Source organism: Psittacula echo (genome assembly GCF_963264785.1).
Source record: "Psittacula echo genome assembly, chromosome: 6".
NCBI classification, from domain to species: domain Eukaryota; kingdom Metazoa; phylum Chordata; class Aves; order Psittaciformes; family Psittacidae; genus Psittacula; species Psittacula echo.
This window is the reverse complement of record NC_137743.1, coordinates 759,773-779,098: the sequence shown is the minus strand read 5'-3', so window position 1 is coordinate 779,098 and position 19,326 is coordinate 759,773. Positions and strand designations below refer to the sequence as shown.

The 19,326-nt window shown below is 47.2% G+C and overlaps 1 protein-coding gene across 16 annotated transcripts in view; it reads left to right on the top strand.

Annotated features, from left to right (window-relative positions):
* Window positions 1-12,402: 12,402 nt before the first annotated feature.
* Window positions 12,403-19,326, top strand: part of JAKMIP3 (Janus kinase and microtubule interacting protein 3) — a gene marked incomplete at both ends in the record, with an annotated part of 28,573 nt that continues 21,649 nt past the window's right edge. For all 16 annotated transcript variants that reach the window (XM_080622146.1, XM_080622150.1, XM_080622147.1 and 13 more), the window contains 2 exons: window positions 12,403-12,537; window positions 15,556-16,053. In XM_080622146.1, the coding sequence (XP_080478272.1) occupies window positions 12,403-12,537; window positions 15,556-16,053 (633 nt within the window). The remainder of the gene's footprint in view (window positions 12,538-15,555; window positions 16,054-19,326) is intronic.

Here is a 19,326-nt window from a genome sequence, read left to right as displayed (position 1 = left end):
CACTGCCAGGGATGGGGCAGCCGCAGCCTCTCTGGGTACCCTGTGCCTTCACCCTCATGGTGAAGAATTTCTTCCTCATAGCTAACCTAAACCTCTCATAGATCTAGAATGAGGGACTTGGCCACAGAAGTGAACTCCAGCAAGGCAATTGCAGTGACCCAGTAAGAGAGCACGAGCAGAAGCAGCTGCTGAGGTTCCCCTTTTTCCCATTTACGTATCTTGAGGTTGTCCCAGTTTTGTCCCTCAGCAGAACCAGCAGATTGACCGGGGCCTTAGCTCTGCTGCTGTGCTCTGATGCCAGTGCTGGTGTGATCTCAGGAGTGCCTTGGCCTTCAGGACCTCACACCTGGGAGCAGCAAACATCAGGAGAGCTTTCAGAGCTGCTGCCCAGCTCTAGTGAGCCACAGGAGGCTCCTGTGGCAGCACTTCTGCTGCTGGGGGGCTGGGGGGATTTTACAGTGAGTTGTGTATTGGTCCCTGGTGGCTTTTGTAGGCGGGTAGAGGCCACATGGTGCTGTTGGGGATTTAATCATCTGCGTGTGTTTGTCATTCCTGGTGGCAGGAGGCTCTGTAACATGCATTAACTCCTATTAACTCTCATCACATGCACACACGCTTGGCTTGGATGGGCCACATTCCGAGCTACTCATCCCAACGACTTTTATAGTTAAAAAACTATTCCAGTTGTGTTCATCTTCAATGTGATGCTTCTTGCACATAGTGTAGCATTAGGAGGGTCAGTTTATGTTATGCTTGTAAGTAACTGGGATTATATCTTCAGTATGCTCATGTGCACAAACTGAATGAGTTTTGCATCAGCTGTCTTCTTGTTGGTCTTGTTAAAGAAAGTTACAGAGCTCTTGTGTTGGAAGTAGAATCATAGAATCATAGAATATGCTTTTTCCAGAGGAATTGATTCTCTGAGTGTTAAAGTGAGGTTGAAACAACCTTCGCCTCTTATTCCCTTCAAAGCACAAAATATTTCAGAGCAGGTTTGGTTTTGCCATGGTGCATGGAAGTCCTAAACCCTCTTACTGAGCTGGTCTGTGAAACTACGGAGAAATGGGTGTCTGCCTGCCAAGCAAATTGACTGCAGCATCTCAAATCAAATCAGCTTTAAAAGACCAGATTATAGCTTAAACATTCCCGGCCATGTACATCCGGTTAATGCAGAGGCACATATGACAGGATCACCTTGGCAAGGTCAGCAGGAGCTGCATGGCCTCAGCATGTCAGCACCTGGTTTGTGCCATGGCACATGGACATTTCTCACCCCTCACTCTGTGCTTCTCCCTGTGCCTCCAGCATTTGCTTCCCAACTTGTTGCTGTTCCTCTCCCTTGAGAAGCGTGAGCTTTGTCATTGCAGGGTTCATGGGTATCTTACTTCTGTTTCACTACTTGGGAGCACATTTTGGCTTTAAGATGTAGTCAGTCATCTTCAGGCGGTGGGCTGCTTTGGCTTTAAAATCTTTTTTAAAACAGATCTTTTCTTTATAGTGGCAAATATATGTACTTAACCCGATGGAGCTGGGGTTTTTTCACCTTTCTGTGTAAATGCTGAGTATTCCAATAGTTCCTATGCACTATAGGATGTTGTGCTGGTTCACAGAATCATAGAGTCACACACTGGTTTGTACTGGAAGGGACCTTAAAGCTCCTCCAGCTCCAACCCCTGCCACAGGCAGGGACCCCTTCCACTGGAGCAGCTTGCTCCAAGCCCCTGTGTCCAACCTGGCCTTGAACACTGCCGGGGATGGGGAATGCATTTTTAGTTTAACCTTTAATTTCTCCTTAGAGGAACACAAAGATAGTCAATCTGTTCTGAGTTAAGTCAGCAAAATGCCAAACTAGCCATTTAGAATTAGAAATGTCCTTGAAGAGATAAAGGGCAGAAAGCACCATTTCTGAAATTAGAAGCCAAACTGCAATAACCAATAACAGCAGGAAGTGCAGGCAGCAGGACTCTGCTTCACAGCGCGAGTGTCAGTGGGGTCCTTCTCTATGGACCTCAGTGCTCAGGCTGTTATTTACAGGAGGTCATATCAGTTCTGCTCTCCCAGCTGACAGCCCATCATCCTGAGCACAGTTTGGCTAATCAGGATAGGCCCTCTGTGTACCAGAAGCAAATGCAAGAAAGTAAAGTATCAAAGAAAGGTGAATTCCCTCATGTTTGGTACAGCCATGGCTGAATAGGAATTTGCTTCCACATGTAAAATTATGTCGAGGCAGTAATATTTTTCACAGTCATCCGGAATAACTATTGTCAGGACTGAAGACGGTCCTTACAACGTCATAGACTGCTTTTCTTTAGAGCACTGAACCAGCTCTGCTCTGCTCATTCTCCTTGACTGCTTCTCTGCTCTTTCCTAACATTCCAGCTGCGCTTGCCCTGAAGATGAGAAGACACAAGGAGGCCCCTCTGACCTGTGCCCATGTGCAGCTCATGGGTGTCATCCCTCTGCCCCTAGGAGCTGCAAGAGATTCCTTGGGAAAGAGCAGCGTCCCCTCAAGCTGCACCAGGGCAGGTTTAGATGGAGCTGAGGAACAATTCCTGCCCCAAAGGGTGCTGAGGCATTGGAACAGGCTGCCCAGGGCAGGGCTGCAGTCACCGTCCCTGCAAGTGTTCACACACCGTGGAGACGAGGCCTCAGTGCCATGGGTTAGTGGTGGCCTTGGCACTGCTGGGTTAATGGTTGGACTGGATGAGCTTGAAGGGCTTTTCCAGCCTGGGTGATTCTGTGATTCTCTGATTTTTATCCCAGTGGAATCGAGGGAGGAGCCTGGTGTCAGTGAGCTGTGGGTGAGGCTGTGAGGGGACACGGCTATGCCCAACTGCATCGCTCTTCTCCAGCATCCCTGTTCATAGAATCCCAGCCTGGTTTGTGTTGGAAGGGACCTTAAAGCTCCTCCAGTTCCAAGGGCAGGGGCACCTTCCTTGCAGAGATGCATTATTTCTAGAGATGTACTGGAGCTTTTGGCTCCAATGAAGTTGGCCAACAACATTTTGTCTTTTCTTTCCAATCCTTTTCTGCTTGCTCAACGTTTCCATGTTCTCTTCTACCATGTGTTTTATTCAGTGTGTAACTTAAAATGTGCAGAATCAATGAGCTGGCTGTTTTCACTTCGTGGTTCTCATGGTGTCAATCAGGTGTGAAGAGACCGCTCACGTGCTGGTTACTGGGGATCATGAAACCTGGAAACACCTACAAACACTGAGGTGTGCAGTGGTTGGTACTAACAGTGCTCTGTGCCCTTAGGGTGCCAGCTGGTACATTCGGTAGCAATGCTGATGTTTAAAGACAAAACCAACAAAGGTTTCTGTTACTTTGTGGCCAAGTTTATAAGCAAATTAGAGCAATATTTACAAATAAGCGCAGTTTTCATTTGTTTCTTTTGCTCAGTGCATCCATTGGTAACTTTTAACAGAGACATTGCAAGGCCAGGTTGGACGGGGCTTCAGGGCTAACTCCTGGCCTGTCTCATGTGTAAGGTCACCCTTGGTGGGACCCCAGCTATTGTGTAACTTCCCACTCAGTAAATTCGCTGCTGTAGCTGCCTCAGGGCCTTGGGAAGCTCCAGGTCTGCCAGATGACCTCTTGTTGCTGTTGTTAGTGCTGCTGCACCGCAGAACTGCTGCTCTGCCTCATAAAACCCTTGGCTTTTTAACCGGAACCGACCACAGCTGCACTCTACTTTAGTCTTTTGTGTCGGGGTTTAACTTGAACCTCTCATGTGTGTGTCTGCAGCTCTTGCCTTTCAGAAGACAGAATCTCCCACTGTTGTCTTGTCTCCCAGTTTGCCATGAGAGATAGTACAGGTAATGGATGGTCACCAGTAATGAACCAGCACTGCTCCGGCTGGGTCCTGCGGAGCTCGGCTATACTGAATTGACAGCTTCCTTCAGGAAGGGATCTGAGGAGGAGTTTATAACCCCCAGAGCACAGCATCATCCCTAGAACTGGTTTTTATTTCCCTTGCCCATGCTCTGATGTTATCATCTGATAGAAACCCCTGTACCTAAAATAACTCCAGCTGATGATGTGCAATACATAGACATGACCATTAGTTTGTTATGGTTTTCCCATCCTCGTTCCAGTTGTCATCTATCACAGTATCACAGTATCACAGTATGTTAGAGATTGGAAGGGACCTCAAGAGATCATCTAGTCCAATCCCCCTGCCAGAGCAGGAACACCTAGATAAGGTTACACAGGAATGTGTCCAGGCGGGTTTTGAATGTCTCCAAAGAAGGAGACTCCACAACCTCCCTGGGCAGCCTGTTCCAGTGTTCTGTCACCCTCACTGAGAAGAAGTTTCTTCTCAAGTTTAAGTGGAACCTCTTGTGTTCCAGTTTGTACCCATTACCCCTTGTCTTATCATAGTTTGCCATTGAGAAGAGCCTGGCTCCATCCTCATGACACTCCCCCTTTATATATTTATATACACTAATAAGGTCCCCCCGCAGTCTCCTCTTCTCCAAACTATAGAGACCCAGCTCCCTCAGCCTTTCCTCATAAGGGAGATGCTCCACTCCCTTAATCATCTTTGTCGCCCACTCCAGATGTCTGATACCGAGCACTAAATCAGAAGCACTGGTGATGTGATATTTGACCAGCTTCTGTTTCTGAACTCATTTGTCACCTCTGTATTGATCTCTCTTGGCTTTATCTTCTCTAGCAATGTTCTTGCCAGGACCTTGACCAGTGGCACATTGTCTCTTCAGTTACTGCAATGCAAAAGGTCTCCCTTTCAGTGGAACTTACCTAAAGCTCTCTTGGTGTTCCCCAGGGCCCATCTCCCCATCTGAGATCACACTGCAGGGCTCACACTTGCTTCCATGAGATCTGGGACATCCAGCCCCCCCGGACTGCGCTCCTCAACCAGATGTTAGTGGGAGAGGAATGGTGCTGATCCCTGTGCTGTCGCTGTTGGTGGGTACTGCAGCTGGACCCTGGTATTGTAGATATTCATTTATAACCACAATAAGTCTCCAACAAGTCTGCTGGGTTGATCATAGTTTTGCTTTCTTTCTCAATCAGTTATGGACAAAGGGACCTGCTATTAACTAAATGGGCAGAGGTGGCCTGAAATTAGGGAATGCAGTCTCACCAACTGTCAAGAAAAGGTTGTTTAAACTGGGGTATTTAGTAAAGAAAATTTTTGACATAATCTGATCCCCTTTTTTGGAGGCTGAAGGAGCAGCTTTTCATTAGAGCTTGGTGGCACCTAACAACTTGTAACTGTTTTCATTTGGGAGATTTATTGACTTTCTACTCAAACTCTTGGCTGTTGATGTTAAATCATAGAACCCCAGCCTGGTTTGTATTGGAAGAGACCTCAAAGCTCACCCAGCCCCAACCCCTGCCACGGGCAGGGACACCTTCCACTGGAGCAGCTTGCTCCAAGCCCCTGTGTCCAACCTGGCCTTGAACACTGCCAGGGATGGGGCAGCCACAGCTTCTCTGGGCACCCTGTGCCAGCGCCTCAGCACCCTCACAGTGATGGAAATTTTTGCCTCCACTTAGACCAATAGCACACATCTACTGGGAAATGCCTGTTTTGGACAACCTCACCAAAGACAGGTTCCCCCTCCCAGCAGCATCTCTCCACGCTGCCCAGTCCCTAAAGCTGAGCTTGATGCGGATGAGTCACTCTGAAATGAGTGTTAATTCTGAACTGTCACCAGCAGTGCTTGCGTTGCCACGCTGGAGTCTGTTATTTTCAAGCTCATTTATGAATTGATTAAATCCAACAACTGAAAATCTTTCATAACAGTGTTCAGTTAAATGCTGCCTTCTCCTCTCCCAATCCAGCTGTGTTGCATGTTCATGCAGAAAAGGGGTGGGGAGGTAGTGTTAAACAGTTATTATGGGATGTTAATAACATGCTTTCAATGTTTCCATAAAGTGCTTTTGGATCATATGATGCCATCTGTGTTCCAGCTGATTGTGGGTAATTACACAGGCATGGATTCCTTGGGAAATGGATGGCATTACCCAAACAGTTTGTTTGCCATCAACATAATGGAATGACACAATATTAACTGAGGGAATTAAGTCTGAAGTGCATTCCTCACTAATAATCCTCAAATCAGTGGAATTATTCACTGGAACTGAGAACTCGGGTACGTGTCCTACTGTAATGTTATTGCAATAACTCCAGTGGATTCTTGAACCTTAAGTGTTGTGAAGTGTCTGAGAAGGAAGAAAAATTAGCTTCCTACATAGCAGCCACTGTTTCTGATTAATTATTTCACTCTCTGCCATTGGGAGATGTGAAAGCTAAACGGGTGTCCTGCTTTGAGATGCACATGTTGAGAGCTAGCAGCAGTTCCGTCTTCCAGCAATGAAATTCAATTACTCTCCTCTTTTTTGCTGTAAACCATTGACTATTCACATAATTGACACCCAGCTGTGCTCTGTATTTAAAAACCCCACTAAGTGTGTAAAACTTACGATGAAATATCAGTGGATGGGATGCAGATGTGTGTGTGTGATGCAGCCAGTCACCTCTGCAACAGGAATCTACATGCACCATGCCTATAGCTTACAGGGTGCCAGATTTCACTTGTAGCCATGGTCCACCCAGCAAAGGGTTAAAGCTCACAATGTCTAAGGATTAATGTTTAGGAGAAATTCAGGTCAGTCGGGATTTGACATGTGTCCATTAAAGCTGTTGTTGGAATTGATCTAATCCCAAGCAAAACTTTGACTAGACTTCATCTGCAGGCTCGATACTGCGCGCTGGGGCTTGGGGAGGACTGTTCCTATCTTTGATTCAGATCAGATATTATTTCATCAAAGAGCAGTTTAGGAACCTATTTCTCACTGGAAACATTGGCTGGATGGTTTTTTCCCCTTATGGAAACAGATCTGCTCTAAACCAGCCAACTGTTGGTAAAGGAGTGTGTTCACTTTGCAGCATGGGCAGCCCACGAGGGGTGTGCTGGCATATGGTAGTGCGGGGTGTTCTGTTTAGAGTGGGGATCTCCACACACGACAACATTTCTCAGTGAGTGTGGCTCTTGACTAAAAGCAGGGTCCCAAATGCAAGTCTTTAGCATCCTTAGTGAGTGTGCTGCATGCCCAGGCTTTGCTTACACCAGTGGCTTCTCCTGGGTTTGATGGGAAGTGTTGTTCTGAACCTGGAATGTTCTCAGCAAAAGCACGGTCAGGACAGATGGATGTGCTCCACTGGAATTTGGGTTGAGTTACCCACAGCTGGGTTTATTAAAAAAAAACAAAGTGGTTTATCAAATTGTTCCAATTTAATCCTGGTCTGAAATAGAAACCAGCAGCTTTCACAAGGCTGTATTGTGCATTTGACATGTGCAGAGTTTGTAGGAACAGTGTTTTGCTGAAGTGATGTTTTGCTTAAACTATTGGCACTCTGGGCAGGGGTTTATTCCTTTATTTTTCAGTGCAGTGAAACACTGATGTCAGAAGCTCTCACCTGGAAAACACATTTCCCAGCTAGCCTGGATGGCTGATCGCGAGTCAGGAGGCACAGTGTGAGGAGCCCTGCTCAAGTCAGCTCATGCTGCATTATTGATGCTGTTTTCAATATCAAACATACATAATATATTCTCCCAGATTCAACCATGTGCTCTATTAGGGTGAGGTGCTTTAGAGATGCCCCTTCTACATAACTCATTGGAAAAAAGGAAAAAGGGACAAAAAAGGTAATACTACAGCGGCAGGGTGCCTGCTTTGTAGGAGGTGGATTCCCGGTGTGCCTCTCTTTCAGACTGACATTTCAGACTGCACCAGCAGCCACCACCGTCCCTTTCATGAGTACAAGTGACTGCTCTCATGGTTCCCAACAATGCTGCTTGTCCCACGGCAATTACAGAAGCCTGTGGCTGTCACTGGGGAGCTGCCTAACTCTGCTCAGCCTCATTTCCCATTGTTATCTCTGGGAACAACAACCCAAGTGTATACCAAATGGAGCGATGACCCCAAACTGGGTAAATCCCTTTGTGGTGTGCAGGACACTGAGTGCAGGAGGGGTCCCTGTGTCTATCACCAGTTCTTGAGAAAAAGACCGTTGCTTTGGGGGTTTTCCCCTACAATCCATACAGCCGCCTGAGAATTCCCTGCTCTACAGTGTGTGTCCAGGGATGTGATCAAATCCACACTGTTGCCATCTACTGCCTCCCAGGAAAGCAGCTCTGAGCATGCACTTCTGTGCACCTCTGGTAACACTTTTGCCTTTTGGTTCACTTGTATCAGTCCCTTAGTTTTAATTTCTATAAGCAAAGAAGCAACAATTCTTGTAGCCCTTTGTCAAAAATGATCCTTCTGGTTGAGGTTATGCTCACAAATCCCTGTCTGGTTCAAATTTGTCTCGCATTCATGTGTAAGCAGTGAAAAGCCCGCCTTGTGCTGCTGCTCAGCTCCTTGACTCTTGGAATAACCTGGCTCTGCCCTCTGCATCTTTCAGCAGAGCACATCATTTAAGGAACTAACTGTAACGTGCACAGCTCCATTCATTGCAGGCAGGAGGATTCAGTGCCTGTGGCCACAGTCTGCCCCATTTTTTCTCTATAAAGCAAGAGGGTTTCTAAGACCCCCATTGTAGATCACTGATTGCATTGTCTTACACAAAGAAGCAAGAACCTTAAATGCAAAGAACATCCACGCCTGTTTATAGGTTTTCAGGCAATATCTGTAAAATGTTATTCATTCTCTATCTTTGACCAACCAAACACATTTCTTTTTATGGGAACTTTAGGGCTGCAAAGTCAGTCATCAGCCTGAGGATTAAGGCTGTTCGTACTACCTTGATTCAGTCAACTAATACCAGGAAATTTACATTTTCCCTACTTTTTTCTCTAAGTCCCAAACTCTCACGGTGACCCCAGTGTAGATTGGCAGTGGCTGCTTGTCCTGCTCCACTCCGTCGCTCAGCAGCTTTGCCTGCTTATTCCCGAACTCCAGCCACTTGCCCTAGATGCTTTCAGCCCTTTCCTGGCTTTGTATCCTATTGATGTATCCCCCAAGGCAGCTGCCTCCCTCTGCTCTTTTCTCCCCAATGAATGTAAAGTTTTGCTGTTAGAATCAGGCTGTTCCATTATTGTTACACTTGTCTTACTATTACTATTATATTGATATTTTACTATGATTATTTACTGTTATTTTATATTACCATTTACTGCTATTTTACTATTACTATTTACTGTTATTTTACTATTGTTATGTATTGTCATTTTCTTATCACAGCTGCCCTGAGCTGTTAAGCCTCTTTACTCCTGCTTGGACAGGGAATAGAGCTGCTCTGTGGTGGTGTTGACTGCGAGTCATGACGAATAAACCAATGCAGTGAAGGTCATCACGTCCAGAAAGATCATTATCCACAATAATAAGGTCAGTATTAACAAACTTGAAAATGTTACAAATTTGAGCTTTTTTGGGGGTTTTTTATAGTCTAACTGAAATAGCTCTTTAAAATAAGGATTTATTTCAAACTAGCAATGTAGTGCTAGTTCAAAACGAGTCCCAGTACATTTGTGAGCTGAGAAGCACGTCATCATCATCAGGGAATAGTTTTATTTGAGCAAGTCAATGATCTGCAGTGAAACATTTTTCATGAGATTTTATATTCTCCTGTTAACTTGCACATTGTTGTAAAATTTCCAATGCTCTCTGCTGTGAAACAACAAAACTGTGTTATCCTCGTCCTCATCTCAGAGGATGGCCCAAGTCTTGTCTGAGCACCTGGTTGAAAGACAGAGCCTTTATACCGCTGGATTTCACACTGCTCTGTTACTGCAGCTTTTAGGATCATCCGGTTCTCTGAATATGACTTTGATCCTTCTCTTTGCTGATGGGATTTCCCCATTTGGCACTTCCATATGCATGTATCCTGTGGGAAGCTACCTGCTCCTCAAGGGCCCTCAGTGAGGGCTTCAGTCCTGTTCGGATTTCTCACAGTCTGTTTTTAACTACACTTGTGTGGTGAGTCAGCTGTGCCAGGAGCAGGGGGAAGGTTTCTTTGGTGGTGACCTTTTGAATAGGAGTGAACTGGGCTGTCCCAGCCACAGTCTGTTTCCTCAGACTGAAAACTTGCACAGGGTAATTATCAAGGAGCTTGGGCGGCAGCGTGGGGATTGTCCTTCCATAGCGCTTTGGCAGAGCTGTGTGGTTGTAAGAGAAGATCCTGCCAAAAGGACACAAAGTATGAAAGAAATGAGGAAGGAGGCCACGGAGCTGCTGCGAGGGCTGGAGCAGCTCTGCTCTGGAGCCAGGCTGAGAGAGCTGGGCTGGGGCAGCCTGGAGAAGAGAAGGCTCCTGAAGGGGAGACCTTAGAGCAGCTCCAGTGCCTAAAGGGGCTGCAGGAAACCTGGAGAGGGGCTTGGGACAAGGGCCTGTAGAGACAGGACAAGGGGAATGGCTTTAACCTGCCAGAGGGGAGACTGAGATGAGCTCTTAGGCAGAAGCTCTTCCCTGTGAGGGTGCTGAGGCGCTGGCACAGGGTGCCCAGAGAAGCTGTGGCTGCCCCATCCCTAGCAGTGTTCAAGGCCAGGTTGGACACAGGGGCTTGGAGCAAGCTGCTCCAGTGGAAGGGGTCCCTGCCCGTGGCAGGGGTTGGAACTGGAGGAGCTTTGAGGTCCCTTCCAGCACAAACCAGGGATTCTGTGATTCTTTGCAACACTGGAGAACCCCCCCCATTTTGGGAGCTGAGCAAACAGCACTTCTGTTCCACTGCTCCAGAGCTAAACAAAGCCTCCAGGCACAGCCCAGGCTTTCTTGATGTCCTCAGGTTCCTATGAAGTTAAAGCTATTCACAGTGTTGATGAGCACTGAGTCAAGTACTGCTCAGAGGAAGGGTTCTCAGTGACCTGCCCTGGTGTGTTCTGCACAGGGCACTCCTGTGCAGGATGTTAAGGGCCTGTCTGCATCAATGTAAGGAGCAACCCAGATGCAGCGAGGACGCCCGGTAGTACTGTCAGTCACATTCACCTCTGTGCCGACAGCTCACAGTTCCCAGGGCTTTAATTTGATTTGACAAAGAAGTTGATTATTTATTTTTACATAGAACTCACAGAGACTTTCCTGAAGCAGGGGCTGGATGCAGCATAAAGATGGCATTAACAGATTAAAAAGTGTCTTTCTCCCTGCTTTCATCTGTCTCAGACTGCAGCCTCTTTGGAGTGGGTTTTGTCTTGCTCTGAGGCTCCCTGTGCCTGACAGTTGCATTGAGCTTGAATATCTTCTTTGCAAGGAAATGAGTTTTCAGTAACTCACACTCTCCCTTTCCTCTCAACAGTACTGATTAGAAAGGGCCTTTGGGTTTCATTGATGACACGATGTATAAACTGGCACAGCCCCTGCAGACCTTAATGGCTGTTACCCATTCCAGACCGCTGCTGTTGATCTGTGGGCAAAGCCTCTGTTGGGGAATTCTGGAATAAAATTAAATGCCCGTAGCTTTTAGCACTGTAATTCAGATTCTGTGTTCTGCTGACAAATCTGAACTTGTCGCTATAAATTGTGTCTGTCGTGTTATGAATGTGTTGGGATTAATGGGAAGCATAGAGTACAAACTATGTTACTGTATGAATTCTGTGAAGATGGGCCCACTTTTGCCTGGTTTTCCACTGTTTAATAGGATGGACTGTCTCAATTTTGTTTGCTTAGATTTGACATTGTTACCAGGCTTGGATAAACCTGTATGGAGTTTAAGTGCTGGTTTGATGATGCACCTCACATCCTGTGTGGAAAGTTCCTGCTGCTCTTGGGCAATCCCTGCTCCTGCTGTAGCTTCTTTTTCTTTACTTTCATTATTTGTATCATGAATAGCTGAGGAGTATCTGTAAGAAACCAAAACTGTTTTTCATAGAATCATAGAATCATAGGATAGGGTTGGAAAGGACCTTAAGATCATCCAGTTCCAACCCCCCTGCCATGGACAGGGACACCAGCCTTTCTTAAGGCTCTTCTTTTTAAAGCACGTAGAAGTGTTCTGCCCATCCTGAGAACAGTTTGAGTTGTTGCTGTCTCCAAGCCATGACGGTTCCAGGGGATGGTGCTTGGACATCCTTCCCCAGCATCCACCTCCTCTGCACTCGGGGAACTCCAGTGCAAATGAAGGGACAGAAAACGTTTCTACTTTGTGATTTAAATGCTTTGCTTTGCAGAGGTGTGATAACAAATAACATCACCATGAGTGGGTCTCTTGCTGAACCCAGGGGAGAGCTGCTTGATCTGGCTATCGGGTACCTCCTGCTGTCTACAACTGCCTTGTGTCCCATGGTGTGCTGGGTGGGTGCTGCTCCCCCTGCCCATCCCGGTGCTGACAGTGGCTGTGTCATCTCCCTCCTTCCAGGCAAGAAAGAAAATGTAGAGGGCCGGAGGCAAGGCCGAAAGCCCGGAGCGAGCACTGGGCCCCGCGGCATCACCATGTCCAAGAAGGGCCCCAGCAGCCGAGCCCGGGGGGAGAAGCCGGATGCCCTGGCCGCACTGCAGGCTGCCAACGAGGAGCTCAGGGCCAAGCTCACTGACATCCAGATAGAGCTCCAGCAGGAAAAGAGTAAGGTGTGCACCCTTCCTTTCCTTCCTTTAAAGCACAGCTGTTGCTCTGAGCGCTGACCACTGTTTGCCTCACTCATAGCTGACTGTACACGACTTCAACAAGAGCCCTGAGGGCAGCACCGTGACCCAGCCTCTGCAGGGCACACAAGGGGCAGCCCCTGTGCTGGAGATGTTTAAACTGTTCCTGTATTTAGAACATGCCTATTGCAGAATCATAGACTGGGTTGGAAGGGACCTTAAAGATGATCCAGCTCCAACCCCTGCCACAGGCAGGGACCCCTTCCACTGGAGCAGCTTGCTCCAAGCCCCTGTGTCCAACCTGGCCTTGAACACTGCCAGGGATGGGGCAGCCACAGCTTCTCTGGGCACCCTGTGCCAGCGCCTCAGCACCCTCACAGGGAAGAGCTTCTGCCTAAGAGCTCGTCTCAGTCTCCCCTCTGGCAGGTTAAAGCCATTCCTCCTGTGGTACCAAAGAGCACTGAAAGTGTGGGTGATGCAGTGACATGGCTGGCAGTGGGAGAGGCGAGTGGTGAGGATGAGCAGGATGGGCTCTGTGCTTCCTCCCACCATCCAGGGAGAAACAAAGTTGAAATATCACAAAACTAAATGCCAGCAAAAGGTCTGGAAACCCAAACATCTGCTTGGAGCAGACGGGAGGATCACATGGTGGCGGAAAGCTGTCCTCCTCCTTTGCTTCCCTCACTACAGCTTCCTCTAGTAAATATTTACCTATTCCCGAGGCTGGCTCCGGGGGGGGGGGGGTTGGGTGCAATTTGTTTTACTCACAAATTCTCTTTGCTGATTCATCTCCACATTTACACTGATTTCACTTGGATTTTGTGCTCAAAATCCTTCAAACTGGCTGCTTACAACTTCCAGATGTATGGCCACAGGTCTCAGCTCTGCCTCCTGCTCCCGTCACCAGCGCTCCAGGAGCCACCACTTCACCTTGAGCTTTGAGAGTGGAGGCTGGTGCTGCTCGAGCCTCAGCCTTGAGAGCTTTCAGCCCCTTCCAATGAGAGCATGAAAAGTTTGTTTGCCTTTCCCTCATCGCCTGAATTAGTTTCTACTGATCAACTTTGGGGTTTTTGTGGTTAAGGGATGTTAACAGCGACATGCGTTATCTGCATTTTTCCATTTCTTTGCATCATTTGTTAGGCGGTGTAGACTGTGATTCCAATTTTTAAGGAAGCTTAGTATGTGCATCTATTATATATATATACACACACAAAATAACAAAATAGACCATCTATTAAGCCTTTTGTTGTGAAGCAGCATTTTCAGTTTTAAGCCTAAGCACCCTATTTTCCTTCTCTGCTCTCCCCTGTCACTTCTCACTGTTGCTTCTTTGCAGGTTATGGTATGGTTTTCAGTTCAAATGCCATTTGGCTCTTCTGTGGTCAGGTAGTTGGTTATTTGTACTGAATAATTCATTGCTTAAAAAGCATTTGATGAAGTGCAGTTGGTTGTGGATTCACAGAGCTTTCTGTGCCATGCGTATGTGTGTGCTCACGGTGCAGTTCGAATCCATGTGCTTGGGCATGCTGAAATAACAGCTTAAAATCTTATTTCTCATGGATTCTTTTGGGATGTGCTGTGACAGCTTCTGCAGATGCCCAGCTGAAGAAGAAAGTGAGGACTTGGCCTTACCCGGAAGATACTGGCCAGTTCCTGAATGTGTGTTATCTTACACACGCATCTGCTTCTAGCACCTATCACACATGTGTTAGCCTGCTTCCTGAGCAGACGTTTCCTGTTGTGTCTGATCCGGGTGGTCGGTTCACCCAGGCTTGTGCTTCTTGCATAGATTTATGGTACTTATTTATATTGTGTTAAGTCAGGGTTTTCAGGGCAAGGAATTGGGCAAATTAACTTGTCGATAAGATTGCAAGGGATGTTTTTATGTTGTGGTTTAACGGAGATGCTAAAATCAGCATTGGTGCCTTGACTGTCATCCTCAAATCAATAATTTGCAATGTGATAATGACACAGTTTTGCTTCTCTTTTTCTAAGCACACAAATATTTCTGCTTATGCTGCTTCCCAGTGAAGGAAAGGTCTTTTCTGCAAATTTGTCACCACTCTTTTTCTCATTTTTTCCTTATTTTCACAAATTTCTTTTTCCCTAGAAGAATTATTGAAGTTCTCCATAATGCCACAGTTTTCTTTCCCCTGCACAGTTTGGTTCTGCAGGGCTCTGTTTGTGAGGCAAACATAGGCATATTCTTAGCAAGGAAACCTAATTGTGTCAACTGAGGAAGAAAAAGGCATCCTTACTGAATAGCATTGACTGGAATATGTATTCCAGATAAACACTTCAGTAATTACATGCAATGTAAGAAACAGCCACTTCTTATTTCTGGCATTTAATTGTGTGCACAAGCTCTTTGATAGATGTTATACGGTAGAAAAGACAGCAAACAGGCATGCAGTCCCTGCCCAGAGCACCCCTGCCCAAAAGAGAGGGTCAAGTCTGCAGCCTTGTCCATGCTGTGGCAAACACATGTGTGGGAGATGGAGAATCACTTCTTCAACCCTGAGACCGTCTGCCCGCATTGGTGACTGTGTTACTGAAGATCCTCACAAGGTACCCACCGAACCTTGAGGCCAGTGAGAGCCGCAGCAGTTACTGAGAGTGTTTGCCATTGCCTGTCAGAAACCTTTTCCCTGTGAAGATGCTTTACAGGGTTTGTAGCATGTATTTGCTTCACACAAAATGCATCAAGAGAGGAAATTGCTCTTTCCTAAGTCCACAGCATGAAGGCACTGCGGCAGAGCTCAGAGTTCAACCTGGAACCTCCTTAGAAAAGGGATCTTTGATATGTAATAAAGTATTGGATCATAAAGGATGAACCAAATGCCAGATGTGTAGGTCACCTTGTGGTGATACTGACCCACTGGGCTGAGCCTTCACTCTGAGGCACAGACCTGCAACACTGAGGTCTAATATCTTAAAGTGATCTGTGCCACTTTTAAATGACGCCATGATTTGTGATAATCATGTTTTGATTTTTCCTTCTAGGTCAGCAAGTTGGAAAGGGAGAAAAACCAGGAAGTGAAGCAGATCAAAGAGCACGAACAGCATAAAAGTACAGTGGTGGTAACGGAGCTCAAAGTCAAGCTTCACGAAGATAAAATGAAGGAGCTCCAAGCTGTTCGAGAAACGCTTCTGAGACAGCACGAGGCTGAACTGCTGAGAGTGATAAAAATCAAAGACAATGAAATCCAGAGGCTGCAGACGCTCCTCAACGCTGTGCGCGACGGGGCTCCTGACAAGGTGAAGACAGTGCTGCTGTCCGAGGCCAAGGAGGAGGCCAAGAAGGGCTTCGAAGTTGAGAAAATAAAAATGCAGCAGGAAATCTCAGAGCTGAAGGGGGCCAAGAAACAAGTGGAAGAGGCTTTGACCATGGTCATCCAGGCTGACAAGATTAAAGCAGCGGAGATCAGGAGCGTGTATCACCTGCACCAAGAGGAGATCAGCAGGATCAAGAGGGAGTGTGAGAGAGAAATCCGGAGGCTGGTACGTGTTGTATCTGCATCTCTGTGTGTCCTGCTGTTATGTTATTGATAGTAAATGAAGGTTGAGGCTGGACACAGGTGGCTGGGTGATGGGCATTCAGACTCTGGAGCTTGCTTTACGTCTGGGTTGCATTCACTAATAGAGATGTCAAAGTGTTCTTTGAAAACTGTCAGGATGTTTTCTAAGGAACTTTTTCAGCCATGTAAGTGCCTGTTAAAGTTGTTCATATTTCAGTGGTCAGGAAAAGGCCTTGGTTTAGGAGAAGTCTACAAAACAGTTACATTTATGGGCCTATGCCTCTGTTTCCCCACTATTTGTTCCTTGCTGATTCCCCTTGATCCCTCCCTTTCCTTGCCCTTGCTAGTTCCCATAAACATCCCATAATGAGCTTTACACAAACCCAAACTGCCTTTTCTTCTGCATCTCATAGTGAGTCCTATACCCTGTAGGTAGTGACCACCTTCACTCAGCAAGGCGTGCAGGAAGGGGTTCCTCTCTGTGACCCACCTTGGTGGCTTTCCCCTGGAGCTGGGGCTCCTCACCCACCACTGCTCATCTGGTCCTCAGGGGGTCTTTGTGCTGATCAGCCTTCAATCACCCAATTGAACCCCTTGAGTCTCAGGTGCAAGAGGCTGAGTCTGAAAGGCAATAATAGCTACGTGCTTATGGCTCCGCAGTATTCCTCCAATGCCTTTGGAGACTGGTTGGAGAGGTTAAACTGGATCATGGTGCTTCAAAAAGGGGTTGCTTCTATGGACAGGAGGGAGCTCCCTCAAGAGGGAAGGCTTTGCATGACAGCCTGGCAGGCCGCCAATGCTTCCTGGGCATTCGGATGATTTCTTCTTCACTGCCATCCCAGACTCACAGTCTTGTGAGTGCACAGCTGATGTGCAGGACCATGTCCCTTCACTGTTGCTGCCTTTCCCAAGGACATGGGAACAAATGGATCACCCGTGTTCTTGTGATGCATGTTTTGAGTCTCTTCTCAGTATTTAGTTGATGTCACCATCCTTTTGTGTTTGCTGCGATTTTTATAGTGTTCAGTGTTTCAGTATAAAATCAGCCGTGTCTCTTCGAAGTCATTATCCCTTGGCTATGATCCAAAACCCTTCAGAACCTCCTGCCACAGGGATGGTGCAGTATTGTCTGTGTCTGAATGAACCTGCTCGAGAGAGTCCAGAGGAGGCCGTGGAGCTGCTGCAAGGGCTGGAGCAGCTCTGCTCTGGAGCCAGGCTGAGAGAGCTGGGCTGGGGCAGCCTGGAGAAGAGAAGGCTCCTGAAGGGGAGACCTGAGAGCAGCTCCAGTGCCTAAAGGGGCTGCAGGAAACCTGGAGAGGGGCTTGGGACAAGGGCCTGCAGGGACAGGCCAAGGGGAATGGCTTTAACCTGCCAGAGGGGAGACTGAGATGAGCTCTTAGGCAGAAGCTCTTCCCTGTGAGGGTGCTGAGGCGCTGGCCCAGGGTGCCCAGAGAAGCTGTGGCTGCCCCATCCCTGGCAGTGTTCAAGGCCAGGTTGGACACAGGGGCTTGGAGCAAGCTGCTCCAGTGGAAGGGGTCCCTGCCTGTGGCAGGGGTTGGAACTGGATGGGCTTTGAGGTCCCTTCCAACACAAACCATTTCATGGTGCTAATGCAACGCAGTGACTGCACAGCTCCATTAGTCCATGGGGTGCTTCGTACCTTTATTTAGCCACCCTTTCTCTCAGACTTGAGGTTAAAAGATTTTTTTCCCCTTATAGATTATTTTATTTTTATCAAGAAGATATTAAAATAATTTATAGCCAACTGATCTATTGATACTGCACAAGCATCCTGCAGGGTAAGTACTTCCTATTCTAAACAGACATTACCAGCAGCATTGATTTAATACCTCAGTGTGAAGGGATGGCTAATGTACATCCTAAATAAAGTTGCTGTGTTCCATGGGAAGTCCATGGTAATGGCCTCTAATGGAGAAGCTCTAAAACAAATGTGTTCTTAGTTAGAAGGAAGTGGGTTGACATTGTGCTTTCTAAACTGCCTTTAAAAATAAAACTTTTTAATTCCTGCTTGAAAGAATCCAATTATCCAACTGTAGTAATTAAATTACATCATTTTACCAAGCCCTGAGTGCTTCCTGAATGACTTCAAGTACTCTCAACTCCATTGACTTGACCGTAATTGATTTCAATGGGAGCTGTTGGCTCCTGTACCTTGAGGGTGTTGTGGGAGAAAGACTGGTGCCACCTCCTCTCCTAAAAGCTGTGCTCTCTGTGACTCTGAAGCTGTTCTCAAACACACTGTGACTGAAAACCAGGGCTTGTTTCCTTGTATAAGGCAGGAGCCATCAGTAACTGAGGTCGCTGAGCCTCCCTGGGGCTGCAGTGACATAGAGACACAGAATAGCCCAGCATGGGCAGGTCCCTGCAGCCCACAGCGCAGTGGGGATTGCACCTCTGGGTAACAGCTATTGCACCCATCCAGCCATGAATGATTAATGGATTCCCATTGGGATTTTAAGAGCTCTGATTCATGTACCATGCATTGTTAGTCATTGCAATTGAGGGCGAAGTAACCTTTGAACAAATTCTAACTTCATGCTTAGGAAAATTCTGCCTTATTTGTTCGGTCAGAACAGAGCAAGACAAGTTGTACTCACTCACTCATGTTTGGCTTTTGCAAAGATATGCACAGCTCACACTCCAGAGGAACCAGTTTTCAGAAGCAAAAGCCTTTAGGCATGTGGCAAAGGGAATTTTGGGGTTCTTTATAGCTGGAATGGGGCAGCAAGTCATGATTTCACCTGCCCCACTTAACGTTCCTACACTTAACAGCTGAACACTGCAGCTCCCTCAACGATGCAGCAGTGATGTCAGTGGAATGTGGAGGTTTGCAGATGGTAGCAAGTGCCCGAGCCCTGTCCATCAATGCCAGTCCTTTCAGCTTGGAGAAGAGAAGGCTCCTTAAGGGGAGACCTTAGAGCAACTCCAGTGCCTAAAGGGGCTACAGGAGACCTGGAGAGGGGCTTTGGACAAGGGCCTGTAGGGACAGGCCAAGGGGAATGGCTTTAACCTGCCAGAGGGGAGATGAGCTCTTGGGCAGAAGTTACGTAAGGGTGCCCTTAGCAGTGGGTGATGCTCCTGCATGGACACCCCATTCCCAGCACTGGGTGTGTGGACTAGTGGGCCCTAGTGGGCCAGGAGGAATCTCACTGGTCCCACGCCACTGGTCCTGCAGGATGAGACCGGGCTGTGTCACAGCCTAGTGGGATGTGACTGTGGACCATCACCTCCTCGA